The sequence below is a fragment of the Anabrus simplex genome, chromosome 3, assembly GCF_040414725.1.
Source record: "Anabrus simplex isolate iqAnaSimp1 chromosome 3, ASM4041472v1, whole genome shotgun sequence".
Lineage (NCBI taxonomy): Eukaryota > Metazoa > Arthropoda > Insecta > Orthoptera > Tettigoniidae > Anabrus > Anabrus simplex.
In genome coordinates, this window is record NC_090267.1 from 239,390,251 (window position 1) to 239,413,678 (window position 23,428).

At 37.7% G+C, this 23,428-nt stretch overlaps 1 protein-coding gene across 1 annotated transcript in view; it reads left to right on the top strand.

Moving 5' to 3' along the window:
* Ctr9 (RNA polymerase-associated protein Ctr9) overlaps nt 1–23,428 on the top strand; it is a 346,065-nt gene that overhangs the window by 261,855 nt on the left and 60,782 nt on the right. Inside the window, exon 17 of the mRNA XM_067142937.2 lies at nt 20,000–20,132. Coding sequence (XP_066999038.1) covers nt 20,000–20,132 — 133 coding nt within the window. The remainder of the gene's footprint in view (nt 1–19,999; nt 20,133–23,428) is intronic.

Sequence of the window (23,428 nt, forward strand, 5' to 3'; positions counted from 1 at the left end):
CACTAAGTTTTTGAGATATAGATACACACATTTTAACAATTCACCCACCTTTTCACCCCCGTAGCGATGGAATATCCAAAAGTCCTCTCTTAGTGTAATATAAATGTATCCCCAAAATTTCATTTCCTTATGTCCAGTAGTTATTTTATATATATACTAGCGTATCCATGCGAGAGCTCTTGCGTGTGGAAATCCGCCTCCGCACTTCCATCCTCACTCTCTCCCCACATCCGTATGAAGGGTGTATTTATTTCTGACTTAGTAAGCTTCTTTGCGTACAATGTTTGATGTATCATTGGTATCAAGCACCATTTAACTGTAACTACCCCGGTGTATTATGCATGCGTTATGCATTAAAACAAACATGAGTCATTATTTCCATAAGAACATCAAACCGCACCAAACCAAGCATTGGTCAAATATTCGCGGACACTCAATCACAGGTCGGAAAATAAGGCGAACCACGGATTTTCATATCCCCCTCCCCAAGTACTTCCCTCTTAACCTATCTGGCTAAGTTTTGAAGCACTCACTATGTTACCATACTGCTAATTACACTCAACACAACACGATAGACCATGCCAAGCTCGGTCATACAACTCGAGCATACACGCATACATCCATAATCTTGGTTATATTGGACATTCCGACTGGGGCTGAACTATGACTTAAAAGGCATCCAGATTGTCACATTTCCTCTCGGGGATCTTGAAAATGATGGATTCGACATTAACATCTGGGTGCTTGGGGTTTCTTGCCCCCATAGTAATTTTTTGTTTCAGATAGTAAATCGTATGTGTACGAAGTTTGGTTGAGAGCTACGCTAGAACATACATACAGAACTTTCATCCATAATCTCGGTCATTTTGGACATTTTCTTTTCCACCCCTTCTCACCGCCATGTCAATGGAGCTGATCTTGGACTTAAATTATATCTGGAGTGTGACTATTCACCTCAGCAACCCCAAGAACTATTCCTTCTGCAAGGGGGGACATATGCGTTATTACAGTATAACAGCATTTTAATTATAACTCAGGGCATTTTAGAGTTAGCTTTACCAAACTTTGTATACGCATAAATAGGTGTCAGAGGGATGTTTTCCACCAATATGAAAAGATAATATTTAATATTTTTCAAATTCTGAAAATTCAAAATTTGAAAATTTTGTCATGATGTAAGGAACATTCACTCAAAAACTGTCTTTGCTATGAACTTGAACTTTTGTATATAGACTGTAAGAAAGCAGTTGAAAAATTCTCTCGAACAGAATTAATCAGAATGTTTTTGTTTTTTATAAATTATATTTTCAATTCTAGAAAAAAATATTGACCTCTTTTATAGGTATATATAAATGCATAATTTCTTTCCAAATTTATTTAGGATAAAACTGTCCGGGGGTATTGTAGACCTAGTTATTTGAAATAACTGTACCAAATTTCAGTAGAATAGCCTATTAGTTTAGGAGAAAATGTTCCGTATATGTTGCAGTATGTAATTTATGGGAAATGAAGAAAGAAAATTTGATATATTATTTACCAGAAACAAACAACTAATGCTGGCCATAACCATATTCCTCTTCTTCTTGTGACTCTTCTAAACCTCTCCTTTTCACCTGTTTCATTTGCCTGGACTCTTTGATGAGCATTTCCCATGATAGTTCTGAAGCAGCAATGCGTTGGTCGTCTATCTTTCCCAGAATTGTCCGCGTGTAAGCACCAGCATCAAAACCAAGCCTTTCAAGGACCTTGATTCTTCCGTTATTTCCATCATTGAACACCAAACATGCATCATATGCAGCAATTTTAACAACATCAGAAGCAGCAAATATTTTTGGACACCTTTACCATATTAACTGGTTGTAACTCTCGTTCGCGTTTTGAGTTTTCCCATGGGTGCATTTTTTTTAACAGTGCTAGAATCCGGAATGTGGGCTTGATGGCATTCATTACAGCTTCAGGAAAATTGTGTTTATGTTTATATGATCTTCCTCCTGCCTGTGCTTGTTTATATTTGCACCAGGTTATGCTGCAAAGAGTATGTATTGCATGTTCATCAGTAGAGAGCTTACGAAAAAATATTGCCCACACTGTTTTTTGCATGGCTTTGACATCTCCAACATCGTCTCTTATGGCCTTTCCATAGTAAACCTGCAGACTGTGTATGTCTTTATCTGTGAGCCTGTGTAAGCCTCCAAGTTGTTTCCCATCTTCAAGCTTTTTGCCTTTCAGTTCACGCTTTTATTTCAGTAGTCTACCACCCATCCTTTTCTGAATGTGCCCTATACACTCAAGTTTCTTGATTGGAGTATCTGAACCATAAGGTTCACTTTCAAATACAGATTTGAAAGAAGAGGAATCTCCATCTCCTAAATACCTTGTGTATCTTACATTGTGAAGTGTCTGGCTCCGATGAAAAATTAGTTTCATACCAGCAGGTTCCATTCCACCGCTCGTACCTGAATGGTTTCGGGCACAAAACATTTTATGTTTCTCCAACCACCTTTCTTCTTCCACCTTATCTTGAGATGGTTTCCTCAAGGCACATGCACTGCAGTATTTACTCATTACCTGAAGATCAAGAATTTTTCCAGTATCTATGCTTATTACAGAGGTGACACAGTGAAGGGAGGTGTGGCCACGCTTCATCCAAGTACCATCACATGAAATGGCCAGATCAGTAGCAGGACAATCATTATCTACAAGTTCCCTGTTCAAGATAACTACTTCTCTAGCAGCATCAGCCATACTCTCTTTACTTCCTATTTCTAGGGCACCAAGAATGTGATTGTTGAGGGTAGTGAACCTCCTTGATGGTGGTGGTAAGTTCATCAAACCACAAAACAAATTTGTGCCTTCCCTCCCCACCCCAATGCATCTCATGGCATAGCATAACCTCAAATTTGCTTCAAAAACTTATTGTGTGAGGTAGATGTAAAAAGTGCTATATCACTCTGACAGTTCTCACAAAATAGATGTAACTTGCATATTACACCGATATTGTCTTCACACCGACACAGATAGGTCTTATGGCGACGATGGGACAGGGAAGGGCTAGGAGTGGGAAGGAAGCGGCCGTGGCCTTAATAAAGGTACAGCCTGGTGTGAAAATGGGAAACCACGGAAAACCATCTTCAGGGCTGCCGACAGTGGGATTCGAACCTACTATCTCCCGAATACTGGATACTGGCCGCACTTAAGCGACTGCAGCTATCAAGCTCGGTAGCTCCAAGTTTCTTCTTTGATGCACTACCATTGTTCACAGCTGAATTTTCAGAGTCATGAGTTGGTTCCTGGCACACGACGTTTGTATTTTCCTTTCGAATTCGTAAAATGTGGGCTTTCTTCACTTTTCTAAAAACTCGCGGACTAAATCTGGGCATTATAAAAGGCGAAGAAACCCACAAAAGTAATAAAACTCAGTCACTTACTCCGCTCACTTCAGAAATTGGTTTATAATCTGGCAACAGCAACAATTTGCAACTCTGTTTACAGCGGAAGTAGGCTATGTACACGCGGCAATACAGCGGAAGTTGTCACAGCCTTCTTGATCGCGCAGTAAGAATTGTCTCAACTTTTGCCCGTCCAAATGGACAAAATATTTCGGTTTATGTCATGATGTCTACCACGAAGGGGGCGTGGCCTTATGCACGTCGAAACAAAATATTACTTTTGACACACTTGTAGGCTGAATGTCATCACGAAACTTTGGGAATATATTGTCAACCTATCTAAATAAATAACAACACTGTTATCGCATTTTTGACCCAACATCGCATATGTCCCTCCCCCCTTATATAAGTCGTTTTCTATTATTTTCATACTTCACTCCCTATCCATCCCCACCTAAAGGAGTCCTATGAGTGTCTTACACAACAGTATATTTTTTCCAGATGGTAAGTCATATGTGTACCAATTTTGGTTGGCAGTTGTGCCCAGGCGTACATGCATAATTTCGCTGCTGTAGAATCTTGGAGCTGACATTGCCATGATTATGGCAGTTCATTTCTTTATCCGATTCCTAGAGCAGGGGTAGTGTGGTGCCAATATCTCCATAACGGTTGGTTTTAGGGCCTTAAAACATGGTTTTTGCGCCCATAGGGCTTACAGAGTTTTGTTCTTTGTATCAAGGGGCTTAAAATGAGCTTTGTCTCATCCTTGTATGACAAAATCGATATTTCGCCTATGTTAGCCTAGTATTTTTATATCTCCCTCTGTCGCCCACACCCCTTGAATTGTATTGAAAATAAAATACAGACCATGTCCCTCAGGGATGATGTATATTTATATTAGTAAAAGAATTCTTAGAATCGGTCCAATAGTTTCTGAGATTACCCTCCAGATATACACAAACTCACAAAATTCGCACTGTCTCTTTATTATATTAGTATAGATGACAGGTTTTTGCGAGCCTGCGTGGCTCAGACGGCAGCGCATCGGTTCAAATCCTGGTCACTCCATTTGAGATTTGTGCTGGACAAAGCAGAGGTGAAACAGGTTTTTCTCCAAGTACTCTGGTTTTCTTTCATTCCAGCAACACTCTCCATTCTCATTTCATAGCATCTATCGGTCATAAATAAATCACTTTAGGAGTTGTGACCCCATCGTACTTATACCTTATAAATATGATTCATTACATCCCTGACCCGGTCAATGGCTGGAAAACAGATTGTAGGTTTTCATTTTCAGATGACAGGTTTGGTGATGATTATTGTTTTAAGAGGAAGTACATCTGGGCAACCATCTTCTCATTAACACCAATCAGAGGAGAAAAAAATTGAAGGAGAAAAGTGAAGATATCAGTCAAAGAAAGATGAGGGCCACAAAGGGCGTGAAAATGAAAGACTTCCTAGGCCTCACAACCTAATACTGTTGGGGTCAGAAGAGAACAAGAGTTGACCAAGAGAGGTTGGATTGGATAGGTGAAAATGAGGAGCCTGGCACAAGTAAGTGGAAGCTCAGCTAAGGGCCAAGTGGTCGCCAACACAGTAAAAGCTCGTTAATTCGAGGCCGTTGGAATGCTAAAATTGGACTTCGAATTAACCACCGTCAACTCGAAATTCAGAAATGCCCAACCCTTGCTGCATCACAGAATATTCTAAGATCCTTTAACACATGCAATCACCTTCGTTCACAGTTAAACCTTTCAAATGCCTGGGGGAAAAATGTATTTCAGAAATGTATCTAACAAGGTGCATTTATTGAAATAATGCTCTTGGATAACGCCATAAACTGTCAAACGTAACCTCACACCCGGGAAAAATAAAACATGATTCAAAGAGTGATCTATTGTATACTCACAGGGGAGCTGAAAAGACTGTTCAAATTGGAAACACATGACGCCAACAGAATAAACTTTAAAAGCGCAGACTTATATTTTACACAAATATCAAGAATAATAAATAACTTTGTACAGTACCTGAAAAGTTCACAAATGCTTAATGGCCTTGTAGGATTTTTTTTGGTCACACATTAGGATTATTGCCTTTAAACAAAGAATGTATGAGAGGTTCTCATTTTTTTATAAACACTAGCTACGATCTGCTCCATATTGGCCATAGCCTTAATTGTAGTGTCATCAGCATCACTTGCACTTATCACAGAATCGAACATGGCTAGAGGGGCAAGTACGTATTTTTTGACGGAATAATTGCCGCCTGCACCTTAACTTTGTCGTGTTCAACATCAGCTGTAGCTGCATCTCCCTCTGGTGTCACGTGATCACACCCAATCATCATGGCGGGGTCGCGCTCTTCTGAAGTAGTCTCCGTATGGTCTATGGCAATGTAGTCGGCGAAAGTTATACTGGCTATTACAAGTAACAACTCTCATTATTGTACCGTATTGAAGATGACGTTATGCATAGATATCAAGGATAATTAAATAAAAAACCACCTATTCAATACTTTCCACGTTTAATGTGGTTATTATCTACATGATTTTATGTAGACTCATTTGGTCAGGTACATGTTTCACCCATTATTTTGGGCATCTTCAGCCTGTAAACAACCTTTAGGTCAAGGTTTGGGACCTTTTTAACTAATATAAACATACTAATATATACACTATATACAACATATACATTATATACAATATATACAAATATAAGTCAATACAGTAAAGTTTTTTGGTCCTAATCTATTTAATATGGAAAATGTCCAAAACTAAAATGGATCTTCTTTTCGGTGAAGAGGATTGCAAATCGGGGTTTATGTGACCCCTATATCATATTAAGTACTTGACGTATCGTGTCTGGTTGACGACACATCCTGTCACCAGACACGATACGTCAAGTACTTAATATGATATAGGGGTCACATAAACCCCGATTTGCAATCCTCTTCACCGAAAAGAAGATCCATTTTAGTTTTGGACATTTTCCATATTAAATAGATTAGGACCAAAAAACTTTACTGTATTGACTTATGTTTGTATATATTGTATATAATGTATATGTTGTATATAGTGTATATATTAGTATGTTTATATTAGTTAAAAAGGTCCCAAACCTTGACCTAAAGGTTGTTTACAGGCTGAAGATGCCCAAAATAACGGGTGAAACATGTACCTGACCAAATGAGTCTACATAAAATCATGTAGATAATAACCACATTAAACGTGGAAAGTATTGAATAGGTGGTTTTTTATTTAATTATCCTTGATATCTATGCATAGTTATACTGGCATCGAACTTTTGCCCTAACTCCTCTCATTGAACTTCATTGTCTTCTTCTACTTCATTTAACAAACCAAAACCATGCTTGACGAAACAGTCCTTGATTGTAGATGAAGGAATAGTGTCCCAGGCAACTTTCACACTTCGCATTGCAACAGTTATGTTCCACTTGTGTATTTTTCCCACCGGAATATTTCTAGCAGCTTCGTGGAAAAAGTAACGCACCAGTCGCTTTCTGTAGGAACATTTGGAAGATGAAAGTATACCTTGATCTAGGGGCTGCAAGTAACGCGTAGTGTTGGCCAGCAGAAAAAGAAGACTCACATGTTTTAAAATTAAATTATGTTTGTGTGCAGTGCACTGATCCAATAACAGAAGTATTTTTCTGTCCTGGTGTGCCATTTTGCGTTCAAGGCATACCAGCCACTCTTCAAAAATTTTGTCAGTCATCCAAGAATTTTTAGATGACTTGTATTTGCACGGAAAGTGCCTGATGCCCTTAAGACATCAATCAATCAATCAATCGATCAATCAATCAATCAATCAATCAATCAATCAATCGAACTTGCCTATAACGAGGGAGGAAGTCTCTTGCTTCCATCTGCATTGCAACACAAGACTGTGACCCTATCCTTGTAAGACTTCCCGCCATGGCTCTTCTCTCTTTTAAAACCGCAAGTGCATTTGGCCTCGGCATTAAAAAACAATGCAGTCTCATTGCATTGAAGATACTGTTTGGTGCATATGAATTGATTATGTGATTCACGGTTTCTTGCCATCTGTCTGCATTCGCTATTGTTCACTAATTCTGCTTCTCCGCACACTGCCTCTCACGTGATATTGTGCCGTTCCTTAAAACGCTGAAGTCACCCATTTGAACACTGAAACTCAAGCCCCATCTTTAGCGCCAATTCATTCACCTTCCCCTTAACAATCTCGCCATCAACAGGGATATTGTTAGCTCGAATATGCCAAAACCTCTCGATCAATTCCACTTCCAAAACAGAGTTTTCAGCTCCTTGAATGCGCATTTGCTTTGCTGTATTTACACCCTGCATTTCTTGAGCTTCTATGCTCTCACAATTGTTGAAAGAGGACACAGGAATTCCCAAGTCTTTAGCTATTTCAGTTTTCGTTTTTTGTCGACCTTCCTTATAATTTTCATCTTCTCGCTCAGTGTCTTGGAAGAATACTGACGCTTAGCCACGTTGCAACACAAAAAAGGAACACACATGCCCTAAACTAAAATACCAAAGCAATAAATTAAAACATGGTATTAATAAAATATAATAACTTCAAAGTTTATAACTTTACACTAAAAGTAAAATGAGTAACTACAAGAATACAAAAAAACTATGATTCACTAGAACATGGAAACTCTGAATGAGCACACTGTAGGCACACCAGAGTCTGAGTTTGGAAAGATACCCCTGCATGTTCTGAAAGAAGCGTTCTATCGTGACACGGAGAATTTTTAATTCAAATTACGCCATCAAATATTATTTTTAACAAAATGAAGGACAGTTTTGAATCAAAAGTCTGAATTGCTATACTAGGACTGACATTGTTCTTCGAATTACAAATTATCCGTATTTTGAATTAAAGAATTTAAATAACATGAAAAACCGTACCTCGTGTTTCCGGGAACGAGAGGTATATTGAATTAGGCGGCATTTTGAATTAACCGATTTCGAATTATTGAGGGTCTGTAGTTACCTCTTTTGCTATGGGCTTTATGTCGCACCGACACAGACAGGTCTTATGACGATGATGGGATAGGAAAGGCCTAGGAGTTGGAAGGAAGCGCCCATGGCCTTAATTAAGGTACAGTCCCAGCATTTTTCTGGTGTGAAAATGGGAAACCACAGAAAACCATCTTCAGGACGGCCAACAGTGGGATTTGAACCGACTATCTCCCGGATGCAAGCTCACAGCCTCGCGCTCCTAGCCGCATGGCCAACTCGCCCGGTAATTACCTCTTATGACAGGCAGGGGATAAGTTGGATGTTAATTCTACCATCCCCACCCATGGTATAAATGGTGACAGTTGGGAACCATATTCATGTTTCAGTTATTTAGTTATGTAATGTTGTTTTATATTGATTTTTGTTGTGTCTGTAACATCTGCTCATTCTTACATTGAATTGCAAATTAACTAAGGATCAGTTTTATGCTATCATATTGGTGGAATTGCAATAGAAACACAATGTTGGTGTTTGCAAATTTGGAGCATAGATTTCTTGGTATTCATCCATTGTTACTCCAGGTAATGAGAAATTTGTACATACAATTTGAGGAATGAATGGATCTGTCACAAAGCTGTTAACCACAAACTGTTCAAACGGAAGGAAATGCTCGCCTCATGACTTATAAGTTGTGTCATTAGTTACTGTATATCGTAATGTAATTCGTGCTAGAGGTGCCAAATATTACGGATTTCACCTCCTTATTACGGCATTACGGTAAAAGGGGAAATTATGACTGAAAAGTGGCATTAACACACACACACGCACGCACGCGCACACACACACACACGAAAGGAAAGAAGGAAGCATTACTGCCCAACCCTCCTCGTTTCAGCCCTTGAGAGATGGAAACTATTCTCATTGTTACTACCTTTTGTTACCTGTGAGTGTTTTGAAATTCATTGAGAATGAAGGAGCTCTACTTTGGTCTTTTCTAAGTAATGTTCTGAATAATGTTGTATCTACAGCATTAAGTGTACCTGACAGAAACTCGCCCATTGGAAGAGTTATCAGCAGGGAACGGATTTATATGTAAATACATATCTCTTTAGGAAGATAAAATGAATACTATTTTGCATTATCTTTACAAATCATGACGTGTGGAGTTGAAAAATGGAGTATTCATTTTCCATATTTTTCCATATTTTGGAGTTTAGCACATATGTTCCATATTCGTCATTAAAATCAATATAGTCCATATTTTGGCTAAAAAGTATTAAATTATATTAAATTAGCAGTCCTCTCAATAATGGAGAAATAAATTAAAAGTCTATATTCGAAAAATTAATATTTTTACTGGTGTGCAGGTCATTATCACGCCTATCCACGTTTGGGCTGAAAAAATAAGCTGATAAGCGGTGCGAAGAAAGAGGGAGGTTGAGCCCGGAAGTGGTGGAGATCAACCAGTCAGTATCGTTGACTATCTGAATCACACTCACAGCACTGATAAGCTGCATTACATAACATCGACTGTGTCTGTGCCATAATTTTGTAACTATGGAAATCTCATTCATTGACGATGTGTTAGTTGTTTCTGGATTAGTTCGTAATTTGGGCATTCCCTTTGATTGCTTCATAACTCCATCTAGTTCACTACCAGTTATTCACAGTTTGAATTAGCAGTGAGACGAATCATAGTGTTCTTGTACGTTCAGTGTACGCAGTTGTATATTGATATTCATTGAAGACATTAATGTTGTTACAATATGCCTAAAGTAGCTCAGTCAACGAGTTTAAAATTGAAAAATTACGTACCAGAATTTAAAGATAGTTGATCAACTGACAGTAAGATATAATTTTGTAATTTGTGTCATTGTACAGTGACATCTACTCAAAGGTTCCTTGTGCATCAGCATGTTTCAACCAGTAAACACCAGGCTAACAAACAGTGAGATTCCAAGCAGAGACAGTTGTTTCTGACACAAGCAGCAACTCCAGTGTAACGTCCGAGTTCAACACCAATCTCTGCCGTGCTCTCATCTCTGCTGACATACTTCTCTTCCAACTGAATAATCAGTGCTTCAGGGAATTCTTCGAGAAATATACTAAACGATCCATCCCGGATGAGTCCACGTTCAGAAAACACGTACTGTTCAGGCATATTCGATGAATCTGTTCAGAAAATAAGGCAAGAGATTAAGGACGGTCCAATTTGGGTTTCCATTGATGAGACAACAGACAAAGAAGGCAGGCTAATTGGCAATGTAATCATTGGTTTGTTAACCGAAGATTATTGTAAACAGATTCTCTTACACTGTGATGTTCTAGAAAAGTGTGATAACAAAACTATAGCAAAACTGTTCAATGAGGCTATGGGTATCCTCTGGCCACAGGGCGCTAAGTATAATAAAGTGTTACTTTTTATTAGCGATGCTGCACCTTATATGAAAAAAGCCGGAGAAGCATTGTGTGTTGTATATCCTAAGATGACTCGTTTAACATGTGTAGCACATGCCATTCATCGTGTGGTAGAAGTAGTAAAAGGCAGTTACCCCAAAATAGATTTATTGATTTCCTCAGTGAAAAAAGTTTTTCTCAAAGGCCACAGAAGAGTTCATTTTTTGAAAGAAATGTACCCAGAGATTCCATTGCCGCCTAAGCCGATTCTAACTAGATGGGGTACGTGGCTGCAAGCGGTTGAATATTATGTTGAATTTATAGACTGTATTAAGAACGTTCTGCATGCCATGGACTCAATAAACATGCAGTCTCAATTGAAGCCACGAAAACAGATGTCTGCGATACAAGTGTGAGAAATTACTTATGTTACATTCAGCATAATTTTTCATGCATCACAAAAACACTGAAAAGGCTCCAAAACTCACATATCTCACTTTCTGAAAGTTGTGAAATTGTGAATAAAACTGTGGAACAACTAAATTGTGGTACAGGTAAAGTTGCAGATGTAGCAAACATGAGGATGGCCACTGTACTTTCAAAGAACCCTGGATATGAAGAAATGACAAAGGTTGCTGCAATGCTGTGTGGAGATTTAAGTGTAAAATTAACTTGGATTTAACCCCAGCAGATATTGTGAAGTTGAATTATGCCGCCCATTACCTCTTCCGATGTTGAACGCAGTTTCAGTCAATATAAATCTGTCCTTAGAGATAATAGGAGAAGATTCACTTTCCAGCACTTAAAAGAACATTTTGTAATCCATTGTTTTGGTAACAGAGAATAAAAGATTGTGTGTTCTTCAAATATATTAAAATGAGAAGTGCAACATTATGTTGCATGTAGATCTAATGTGTTTAGCTTCTTTGAACTTTGATATTAAATAGAAAAAGATGTTATATGTGTAATTTTAAGTCCAAATATAATTCCATATTTCAATCAAAATAACTAAATATATATGTACATGTTTCAATAATTTATTATTAGTACATATAAATCCGTTCCCTGGTTATCGGTGTTGATATGAAAAACCAGACCATTCAGACCGACATTAAGTACATCTACACTGGAATGGCTTTATGGTTCAAAGGACGAAAATGTCATCAGAGGGGAAATGATGCTTCGAAAGAAACCTACACTGAAAAGTAGCTGCTGGGTATGAAACAAGCTACAAAGAATGTTTTATGACAACTAACTGGTAATGTGCAAATTATATTGTCTTATATGAAATACTTTATAATGGATTGCTGTCAGGATGTGCAAACGAGGTGTCATGCAGTAGCATGCTTCATGTTTAACTCAAATATTTTCTGAAGGTGGGTGTGGAGGGGATTACTGATAACCCACTTCAAAGGTTGGCACCTCTGCTATCATGTAATTTATGCAATCTGCTTTTTTTGGGTTCAAAATCGGTCCTTTTTCCAAGATATTTGGCCACTGGTTTTCTTGAATATTTACTATGCAGTTGCATGAGTGTTGTGAAATGAAGGTGGCAGGGAGCAATCTTTCTGTTTCAAAATCTAATATTTCCTGGTATTCATCCATCGTTACACCAAGTCCAAGTGATGAGAAATTCAAACATATGAATTGAGGAATTGATCGATCTATCACAAAGCTGTTAACCACAAACTGTTTGAACGAAGGGAAGCACTCATCTAACGTTTCCTATTGAAACGTCTTAAGGTATAAAGTCAGATTCTTGGTTTGGAGATAACGTCTTCTGAGGCAAGCTGGCTCGCAGCTGTCGTAACTGGGCTTTGATACTGGATACTGGTACTGGGATGGAGGTTACATGTTCTATTGGCAACAAATCTGGGTATTTTGCTGGCCATGGGAGTACCTCAACATCACGCAGACAGCTCAGAGAGATGAGCATCGTCCTGTTGAAAAATGGCACTGTGATACTGACACATGAGAGGTAGCACATATGAAAGCAGGATGTCCATGACGTACTGTTGTGCCGTCAGAGTCCCTTAATCACTACCAGCTGTGACCTGAAGTCATACTCGATGGCTCCCCACTCCATGATACCAACAGTAACAATGCTGTGCCTTTCCAGAAATTTGGACGAATAGGACTTTCCCCAGCTCGACACGATACTTGCAGATGATGGTCATCCGGAGTAGTGCAGAACTGCATTCATCGCCGCTGAACACAATGTGACGCCATTGATCTGCAATGCATGCAGAACCACTCCAAACACAGCCATTTCGGTTGTGCTGTTAACGGCAGCCTATGCATGGAACAGTATTTCCCTAGTCTGGCTGCTACTAGTCTCCAATCAATGGTGCAGGATAACACAGAATCTTGCAGGGAGACCATTACTTGTTCTCGGATGGCAGACACAGATGTGATGGAGTTATGATGCTCTATTATTATTATTGTTATTGTTACTGCTATTGTTATTTTTTTATGGCTTCAAAGGTCCACTTCAGTCAATCATTTTCTGGTTATCTTCTTTGATAGTTATTTTTTTTTTTTTCCAAGTTGCCCAGTAGTTTTTCATTCATTCTGACCTTTTCTGTCATTCCTCATCTGTAAATACCCTTTTCATTGTTTATCATTTGTCTATTTTTGGTTTAAATCTTATTTTTATCTTTTCCAGTTTATTTCAATTTTCTGTTTTGTTTTGCAAATTGTCCAGATTTATTTGTAGTTCTTCCATATCCTTTCTAATTTCCTTAATCCATCCTTCTTGTTGCTTCAGATTCTAGAGTTTCACTACAAGTTTTCTTGGTAACGTGGTTTCTGGTGTTTCCGCCCGCAAAGAGTGAAGTCTTCTCCTAATTACTTCTTTTCTCACTTTGTCCAATCTTGTATGTCCGCTTGCCTACTTCAGTATTCGCTTTTGTGCCATGTCCAGTTTTTCCGTCCATCTCTTTTTACCTCCAAATTTCTACCCCATACATCATTGTTGGTCAAACCACAACCTTGTGTACATTCTCGTTTAATTTTTTGTACCCTTTTGTCGCATAGTACATTCTCTGTCTTTTTCCAGTTGAACCATCCCGACTGTGTCCTGCTCTTTACTTCCTCCTCCAGCCCACCATCTTGTTGGATAACTATGAAGATATCTGAACAAACTCGCTGTTGGGATCTCCACTGCAGCCATTTTTAAACCTGTTTCAGTTCCTCTCAGGCTCAGAAACTCCTTCTGACATCTGCTTATCTTCATTCCTTGGCTTTCTAGTGCTTCTCTCCATTCCTTTAACCATTTCTCTGCAAGTTCCTTCATCTTTGTACACAGCACCACATCATCAGTGAACGTCACGGGCCATGGAGGATCCTTCCTGACTCCCTCTATCAACACATCCATGACAAGTACAGATGGGTTATGTAGATGTAAATTCAAACAATTAACTAAATCTTAAACTCCAAAACAAAGACTTATTACCAAATTAATTAATAACGCTATATTACTAAATATTAACAGGAAAGGAACTCGTGATAATAAGCAAATTCATTAGTATACCAAGCGCACTGTCATACAGCAATAACTAGAGAGCTATTCCCGCACGTGGATTGGATGTCCGTTAAATGAGCGACAACTATATGATGCCATGTCTGTTCCGATGTTGACACTTTGTCCTTTTCAAAAGGTACTTTAATGCATAAGTAGCAATTAAGGATTGAAACTAGACAGATTTTGTAATTAAAAAGTAAAGCTAAATGGATTAGAAGATGTACACATAAGATTTACACAGAAATAACATTACACATGTAAGTCAGAATTACGCTCATAATTTTTAGTTAATAAAGTGCATTTGTAATGTGAGTAAATACGGATATGGTAGTCTACTGAAGTCCGGTATGTACAGTGGAGCCTTGATTTTCCATTTTTGGAGGGACTAGTGGGAGGCATACAATATGAGAAAACTGAAAACCCGGTAACGATTAAAACTATCAACAATTTGGCTAAAGATCACAAAAATGAAATATGTATAATTATAATCTTACAAACACTCCTAAACCAAACCAAACTATAGCTCAAATGCCTTCGCCTACCAAGTGACTGCTGCTCAGAGCGAAGGCCTCCAGATTGCGCGGTCACGCTTGGTCAGTGTGACGAATCCTCAGCTGTCATTCCTGGCTCTCTAGACTGGGGTTGCCATTTCACTATTAGCTTCTCAATTAACAGTAATCACATAGGCTGAGTGGATCTGGAACCACTCCTCATATGCAGGTAAAAATGCCTGACATGGCCGGGAATCAAACCTGGGGCCTCTGGGTGAGAGGCAGGCAAGATAGACCATGGGGCTGACTTCAGACATTAATTACATGAGTTGAAAATCTTGATACTTACTGGGGAAACTTCGTCACTTTCCTGTGAAAATTTCTTTCAGGTCGGCAAATGAGATCAGCCAAACTCATCGAAAAATCTAATAATGCCAAGCCAAACAACAATTGACAAGTAGTTTTTAATTCTCTAATCGAATAAAATAAAGCACATTAGATACAAAAGCACCCAACATGATGGCAAAATCTCTTCCTATTTTTAATCTTCCATGGTAATTTGGTCACCAGTATACTGTTTGTGTAAGTTTCTGGAAATCTTGTACTGTGTAAATTAGCCCTGCGTCGAATTCTAAAGGTTATGTTGAACTCTAGAATATGGTTTTGAATGTATCGATTCTCAAAAGTTCTTGAATGTATTATATTCAATTCTGCCCTTCACTAATCACAAGTAAATTAGAAAGAGAAGAAGATCATAAAAACTTCAGAAATTTCAATTATTCGTGACCTCGAACTCGGAAAGTATGCTTGCTGCACAAAACGGTAAGAATGGGAAATGTTACGTTGGGCGCAGAAAATGACTGCGGTTGTTATCACTCTGGTTTTTATAAGGACATTTCAACCAAAAAAAGAAACATACGTAAAATTTCCTGTCTTATATTAGGACCAAAACAGTAATAGGCAATCCGAAGACCTCCCATGGCTTTATGTATGTAAGGTGCAACATCTGTTCTGGTCTCAGGAACATAATTGTACCTGGTCATATTAAACTACTAGATTCTTGTTACAAAGGAGCAATTTCGATTCCTGTCTGAGCCCAGTAACTATATAATATCCTGAGGGAAGTGCCGAATGCCAGTTCGGCGATACAATTGAAAAAATGAAATCTAACCCCTGGACTTAATGTAGATATTTAACTAGAATGAACATTTGACGAAACTTATTCCATCTTCAAGTAGACCTGTCTCCTTCCATTTGTTGTGGCCACTTTCTGCTTTATAATTTCCAAAGATTCCCTAAACAATACCAGCCAAATGTGATGTTAAGGTGGTCCCATATGCAAGTTCACCACCTATCGATTTTTCAGTACAGTACTTGTTCTAATTATCGTAATGACAGGACGTTAATGCCAAGATCCGTAATTTCTTGTTATTAAAGAATATTGTAATGTACCTTATATTGTATTATGATGGAAAGAACTGCCACACCATGTAGTTTCGGTAGCGCGCAAGTATGCGGCGGAGCAGGATTTTAGCCATTGCCAAGTCGCGTGACATGAAACTGCTGTTGCTGCATTGACACATCTTTGAAACACTGTATAATGAGACCACAATATGAAAGGCTTAAATATGACCTGCACCCGAATTTAATGAGCAATATTTCTTTAAAAAAAGTGCGGGTGGTAATTGGGATTATGTAATGGAAAGATACTGTACGTAGCTAGAAACAGGAATAGGATCATGCATGAAAGTTGAATATAAAAGAAAAAAATTATGGGTTGTAAGTACTAACCAACTCCCTCTGTAAAAGTCTTAAACAGTAGGCCTATTTATTAAGCATATTTTCATGCTTACTGTGTAAATTGTGCACTCCTGAATTTCTAACAACAACATTTTGAATAAGAAATCAAATGTTCACTTAACAGTTTTTTTAATTTCTGCAAATGTCCTACAAAATTGCTAATTTAAAACACTTTGCAAGTAATAAAAACACTAAAATCACCACAATGAGATATAAAACTAGTTCAGTGTATACATCAGTCATGATTCAACGTCATCAGAACTACCATCATCGGAACTTTATTCACTGTCACCTTTCCATACATAGTCGTCCTCATTACCGTCCATAAAATTTGAAATTCCACATTTCTTGAAACTTTTCCTCACCAAGTCTTTGAAGATGTGATTCCATGCAGTGTTTATCCATTTGCATAGAAGTTCCGCTTTGGGTCGTTTCAATTCTCCAGTTGGTGTCGGTCTATGATCACCGGCAGAAGCCACCCATTCGGTGTAGAGCTGTTTCAATGCAGCTTTGAAGCATCCAATGGCTGTAGCATAGAAGTCAGCCCTCCTGAAATTATTACCTGATCAGTTTCTCCTCTACTTATCAATTTCTTTACGGCATCTGTAGTAAACCTGTGATAAATACCCGTGATAACGGTTGAGTACAAGCAGGCTCTTCTGCAATAAAGTTCCCGGGTGACGTTGCCAAACACACTTCACCCTGTCCTCAATTAGCTCACTGTTCATCCAGCCGTATTCTTGGGTGTGATTGAAAATACCAAACCACAAATTTCCTTTCGAAAGTGTTTTTTCTTTTCAGAACCACATACGGAGGAAGTTTGGTTCTGTCAGCTAACATGCATAACATTACCATGCTGCGTTGCTTTTCGTTACCACCTGTAATGCTTCTAGAGATCTTAATGGAGAAGGATATTGTTTAATAGCATTTCGAAATAAACTGGTGTCTGATCAGCATTCCCAATTTCAGAAAGCAAATAGGAATTTTGTTTCTGCAAACGAATAACATGACGATGAAAGGTCGTCAACTTTTTTCATAGGCAACAGGGAGATGACATGAAGTAGATGTACGTCTTCGCATACACGATCTGTTTCTTTGATCAAAGTTCATTATCTACCCACGGCTTGCAGTAAAACCTTCCTTTTTAAGTTCCTTTGCGATCTCTATTGATTTCAGTTGACTCATTTCACTCGATGAAGCTTAATCTAGTTTGCGTCTTTCAGTCACATATTTATAACGCCGTTCTTCAATTTCAGCAAACTGTGCACTTTGCTCTCGGAAAGCTCTATGATCACCATTACTTTTTAATATCACTTCCTTCTTCCTTCAATTGTGAATACATGATTTCTCAATATCACATCTTTTGCTGGCAGCACGATTTCCTATAGTTTCAGCTTCCGTTACAACTTTAATTTCCTCACTCACAGTAAATGCACCCAAACACTTATTCGAATTCATCATATGTTACCACTAATACTTCTTCATTCATAGTACAAAGAATTAATCAACTGCCACTCCATGTGGTTCAGGTAATGCGGAAGTGAGTGATGGAGCAAGATTTCAGCCGTTGCCAAGTCGGTGACATAAAACTGTTGTTGCCACATTGACATGTCTTCGGAACAGTGTATTATGAGACCTTGATATGAAAGGCTTAAAGTTTGTCCGCAGAACAAATCTGGGATAGTTTGATTTGTCGTCCATATGCGCATGCATGGTTGGCAACTAGTTTGAAATGCGACGAGCTGATTTCAGCTACGAACGGAAGTGGTTGGAGACATCAACTGTTTTGAACCGTGTTGTGTACTCTGTGAGCTTCAGAAATTAATTAGGATTTTATTTGTAACTTCAAGTTTAACAATTGAACATTGAAAGCCTGAAATATATATATACTAAGACATAAATACAGAATTGAGGTTATATTTTAATATTTGGTAAATTGTACTTATTTTGTAGGTTATGTGAGCAACTAATCACAGCCATGAAGTAATTCTCAGGTCAGTTATGAAATGAACATAGATGGCAGTGGATATATGTGCGTGTATTCTGACTCTCTGACTGACAGAGTTTTTGTCCAGGATCAGAAACTTTTCCAACGGTTTCCATCAGTTTGAAAACTTTGTACGAACAACACATTAGTAGTCAGCAACTCTGATGATCACAACCACGAACATGAATTTGAATGTGCACATGCGTCTGATAGTTGGCAACAGTTTCTGACTGTACTACGAACAAAGCACCCGAATTTAAGGAGCAATAAGTGGTATTCGATATTATGTAGTATGCAATGGAATGGGTACAAACAGGTGATATAAATAGCTAGAAACAGGAATAGGATCATGCATGAAAGATGAACATAAAAGACAAAAAATTGCAGGTTGTAAGTACAAACCACTCTCTCTGTAAAAGTTATAAACAATAGGCCTATTTGTCAAGCACAGTTTTTTTGCTTACTCGTGAAATACTGTAGCAATCAAATGTTTTCTGAGAGTTTTATGTTGTATTGGGAGGGACTTGTTCCCTCACTGCTTTTTTCTGAGGTTGCCTGTTGGCAATACTGTAGTTTTCCTGCTACAGCTCACATGCCTCTAAGGTAGTCACGTGACACCATCTTATTCATATTTTGCGTACATTTGTGGTTGACCGACTATTGTTGATTAAAATGTGCTCCATCTTCTTTACTGCCACTCATCTTTACATGGTGGCATTATTGCTAAAGAAAATATGGAAATAGGTTTTCTTGAGTTTTTAACCCATCAACGATGGATCAAACAGCTGATATATGGTAAGAGTTTGAAAATAGAGAGTTCTCTGTTGTACATAAAATATTTTTGTAGAAAAATGAAAGGACTACTTGTCATTTAACAATGTTCCCAGCTCTTCTGATTGTTAAAAAAAGAAATGCATTGAAATTTTATCTACTTTATCATTTTATGATTTGGTCTGAAGAACTTGCTGCTCTTTACGATTCTACATTATGCACTTGCTATTTGTCTTTGGTTTACTCATATCTAATTTAGAACTTATTTCTTCTACCTTCATCACCCCTTAACGAACAGGTTACTATATTTCATTGAATTACTACCAGCGGAGAATTGAATAACACTTCATACTAACACTTTTATACTGACAACTTTCAATCTGATTTACTTAATTTCAAACTCATGTTTTAAAGGAGGAGAAATTGGGGATTTACTTCAGTTGTAAGAGGTATGGTAACTCTTACTTCTCATCTGTAGATTGAGGCACTAGGTTGAAATGCGGTGACATAAAACTTATTATGTTCAGTGTAAACTACTCTTTTTTTGGTAGAGAGCTCCTTGAAATGCTCAGTGGTTAGAAAATCCTCTTTCTGTGCCTATATGGTTTCTTTTTGCTAATTTTTGTTAATGTACTTAAGGTAGTGTTTTAATGTAATATTTTCTTTTGACAGTGGTGAAGATGGAGAAAGGAAAGGCAAAAAGAAGATCGGGAGGAGGAAGCGTGAAAAACATATTGGAAGAGGGGACTCGGATTCGGAAGATGATCAACCAAGAAACAAGAAAAGAGGGCGGAAACCACAAAGGGCAAGTATCCTTGTAATACTACTCTGACAAAGGAATATGTGATTACTGTACTTTCCAAACCACTCGAGATACTGCATTTTCTTGCATAATTAACACACATTTTTGACAAGAAAGGAATTGGGGAGCATAAATTATTCAAGGAATTCATATATACAAAATTTTTATTTATGGTTTATTTACATTTGAAAGTTGCATCAGGTAAACTACACACAAAATTGGTTCAACACATTTGCATTTGTCGTCACTTGGCATAAAATTACGGCGTAAATTTCCTTCTGAGCAATTAAATAGAGTACATCAGGCAAGTTGGACACGCGGATTTGAAACACAGTCACTGAAATATATTCTTCCCGCTACGAGCTGATAATACGGCCTGAAGCAAAATAAATATGAATTAATAAAGTACCAATCACATAAGTAATAATGATGTACTGGCAAAAGGGATTATGTCTAACCTTCCTTTGATGTTGCTACCGGCACTGCAGGAAGAAATGCTGCTGCTATCACTGCTCACATCTCCATAAGAAGTCATTTTCACTCCCATCTAATGTATTCAAGATTCTCATTTTCTTGAAGGTTTTTTAATCGCCTTCAAAGAATCGTGTCCCCAAGAGTGCAGTATGCACTCACAGAGGAGTTCCACAGGTATTTTCCAAATCTTGCCTGTTGGAGTAAGTTTGTGCTCATTTTCCATCATCCAGAACCATTAGTTTTCACACATTGTCCTTGAAAGGTTTATTTATCGAAACATGTAAGGGTTGAAGTACCAATGTCAATCCACCAAAAATCCAGAACAAATGAATTTCGGTTTTGTTCCGTATTGAATTACAGTACAATTTTAAGATCAAGGAATTTAATCTTAAGTCTATAATCTTAATCTTAAATTGACTATTATTATACCTGAATAGTTGTACAGTATTGAATAGTGGATATATATTCAAACAAAGTTTCCTTCTGAAATTTCTTAATCTTAAAATTTTTGAACAATGTAAGGTGCAAGCTTACTGTTATCCTATTTGAGAAAGCAAATGTTTCTTCATTTTCTGCTTCCCTGTAATAAAGCATTCAAAATGAATTACTTTTTGGTTGACATCATTCGACATTCTTTAGCATAATGATGTTCTACATCGAAGAGAAAGTCCATTTATCATCATAAAATTAATCGCCCGGCCTCGGCTTGCCTTAAAATCGGAGACACTGATCCCTTGTGCTGCATCTATTTTTCATCCATTAAAATACAGCCTTTTGTGCAAATGGCATATCCATTATTGCACAACGAAATCACACATTTCTGCAGATCCTCCTCTGCTTGCAGAAACTTACTACTATTTGGACCGCAAAATACTTCGAGAGACTTCTTGGTTGCTTGAAGTGCAGTTTTCTCTTTCTGCCAGTAGTGCACATTGCACTCGAACACTGAATACTAATGTAATTTGTTCACCTTGGTCATTACAGTAAATGTTGAGTAAAAACACTTTAACAGTACATTTTTCAGCCCTATCGGGCCTTCTTCACTCATGAAAAATAAATATAAAGTTTATAGAATACTAAAAAATAACACCACATTAAAAGTCCATATGAAAGAGTTAATCTTCAAACATTTTAACTTGTCGTAACTTAAAAGCAAACATAAACAAGTATATAAGTATCAATATGTAAGTTTGCATCAAAATTATCATCCTGTAGGAAATTTTAGAAATGGACAATCGGAAAAAAATTAAATGTGTTATCAATACGGAAAACAAAAGAAATTTAGCAAAATGATGAAACTGATAGACTGCCAAGCAGGTCAGCTGTTGATTGTGGCAAGGGAGGGGGACAATATTAGTTGGAAATTAAAATCACATTTGTATAGGGCCAATACTAAAATAAAAAAGCATAAAGTTTAATAATATTGTACATTTATTTAAAATTGATAAAAGTATGACAGAAGAACTAATAGAATACATGGAAAAGGACATTGCATTGTTGAGATAGAGTGAAACCAAGTGGAAAGGAAAGGGACAGAAGAGATTGAGGAAGGGGTTCCAGTTGTTTTGGAATTAAGGTGCAAACTGCAATAATGGAGTAGGTTTTATTGTGAGGGAGGATGTGGTACAGGACATGAAGGAGGTCGGTCAGGTAAATGACAGAATCATGAAAATAGACTTGGCTTGGAGAGTGGAGTGCAAGATTTTATTCAAGTAGGCCTATATGCACCTCAGACAGGTAATATTGAAAAGAGTGTAGGGGAATTCTAGGGGGAACTTGAGAGGTGCATCGAAAGTAGAGAAGTGGTGATAATGAGAGAGATAAATGAACATACAGGCAAAGTAAAGAAGAAATAATTGGTCCTTTCAATTATGGAAATAAAAATGCAGAAGCTGAGCTACTACTAGATTTTTAATAGAAGAATGGATTTAATAGTAGGCAATACATGGTTCAGAAAGAAGAACAGAAAAAAAAAAACTAGATGTGGATGGGGACAGAGGAGAACAAAAAAAGATTGATCTCATTTTAGTTGAGAGAGAGAAATGCAGACAATTGGAAGATGTGACAGCTATGCCAAAAGAAGATTTTGAATGAAATGATAAAATTGTGATAGCTAAATTAAAATTTAGTGAAATTAAAAGAGACAAGAGAAGAAAATAAAGGCATGGAAATTAAAAGAAAAGGAAGCACAAGAGAAGTTCCAAGAAGAACTGTATTAGGAAAATTTTACTATGGAATTTTAGGTTAGATTATTATTCTTAAGTTGGCAACAGGACAAATAAAGAGAAAGTTCCAAGATGGAGATTTTGTTGATGTTACTTTTTCGTGGACCTCGCAGCCTGGATGAACCTTCGTTATAATACCAAAACTAACACTGAGTGACACCAGGTATTCAAATAGCCCCTTAAATCTGTTGTGTATTACATTATTATTTCATTTAAATGCCAAGAGTGTGATAAGAAATTATCTTTTAAATAGGTATGCTAACAATGGCAGCCATTATTATGCTTTGCCATAACTCCATGGATAATGCATTTTGATTTTATGCACTACAGGGTCTCTCTTTTAAACCCAGACTGAGCGCATGGTGTTTGTACTCTGCGCTACAGCAGCTGCCTCAGCCCAACTTATGTCACGCACGGCCGCCCTGCTTTATGCATGTATACAATCTTATACAAAATCTTACCTTGTAAAAGATGCTGGAAGTGTCGTCATTCATAATGAGGGACTTCATAAACACCATTAGAATTTTCTGCACACCAATAGCGAGATTTATGACCGTTATGACTGTTCACACAACCATTCAGATGAAACCAGGCCTCATC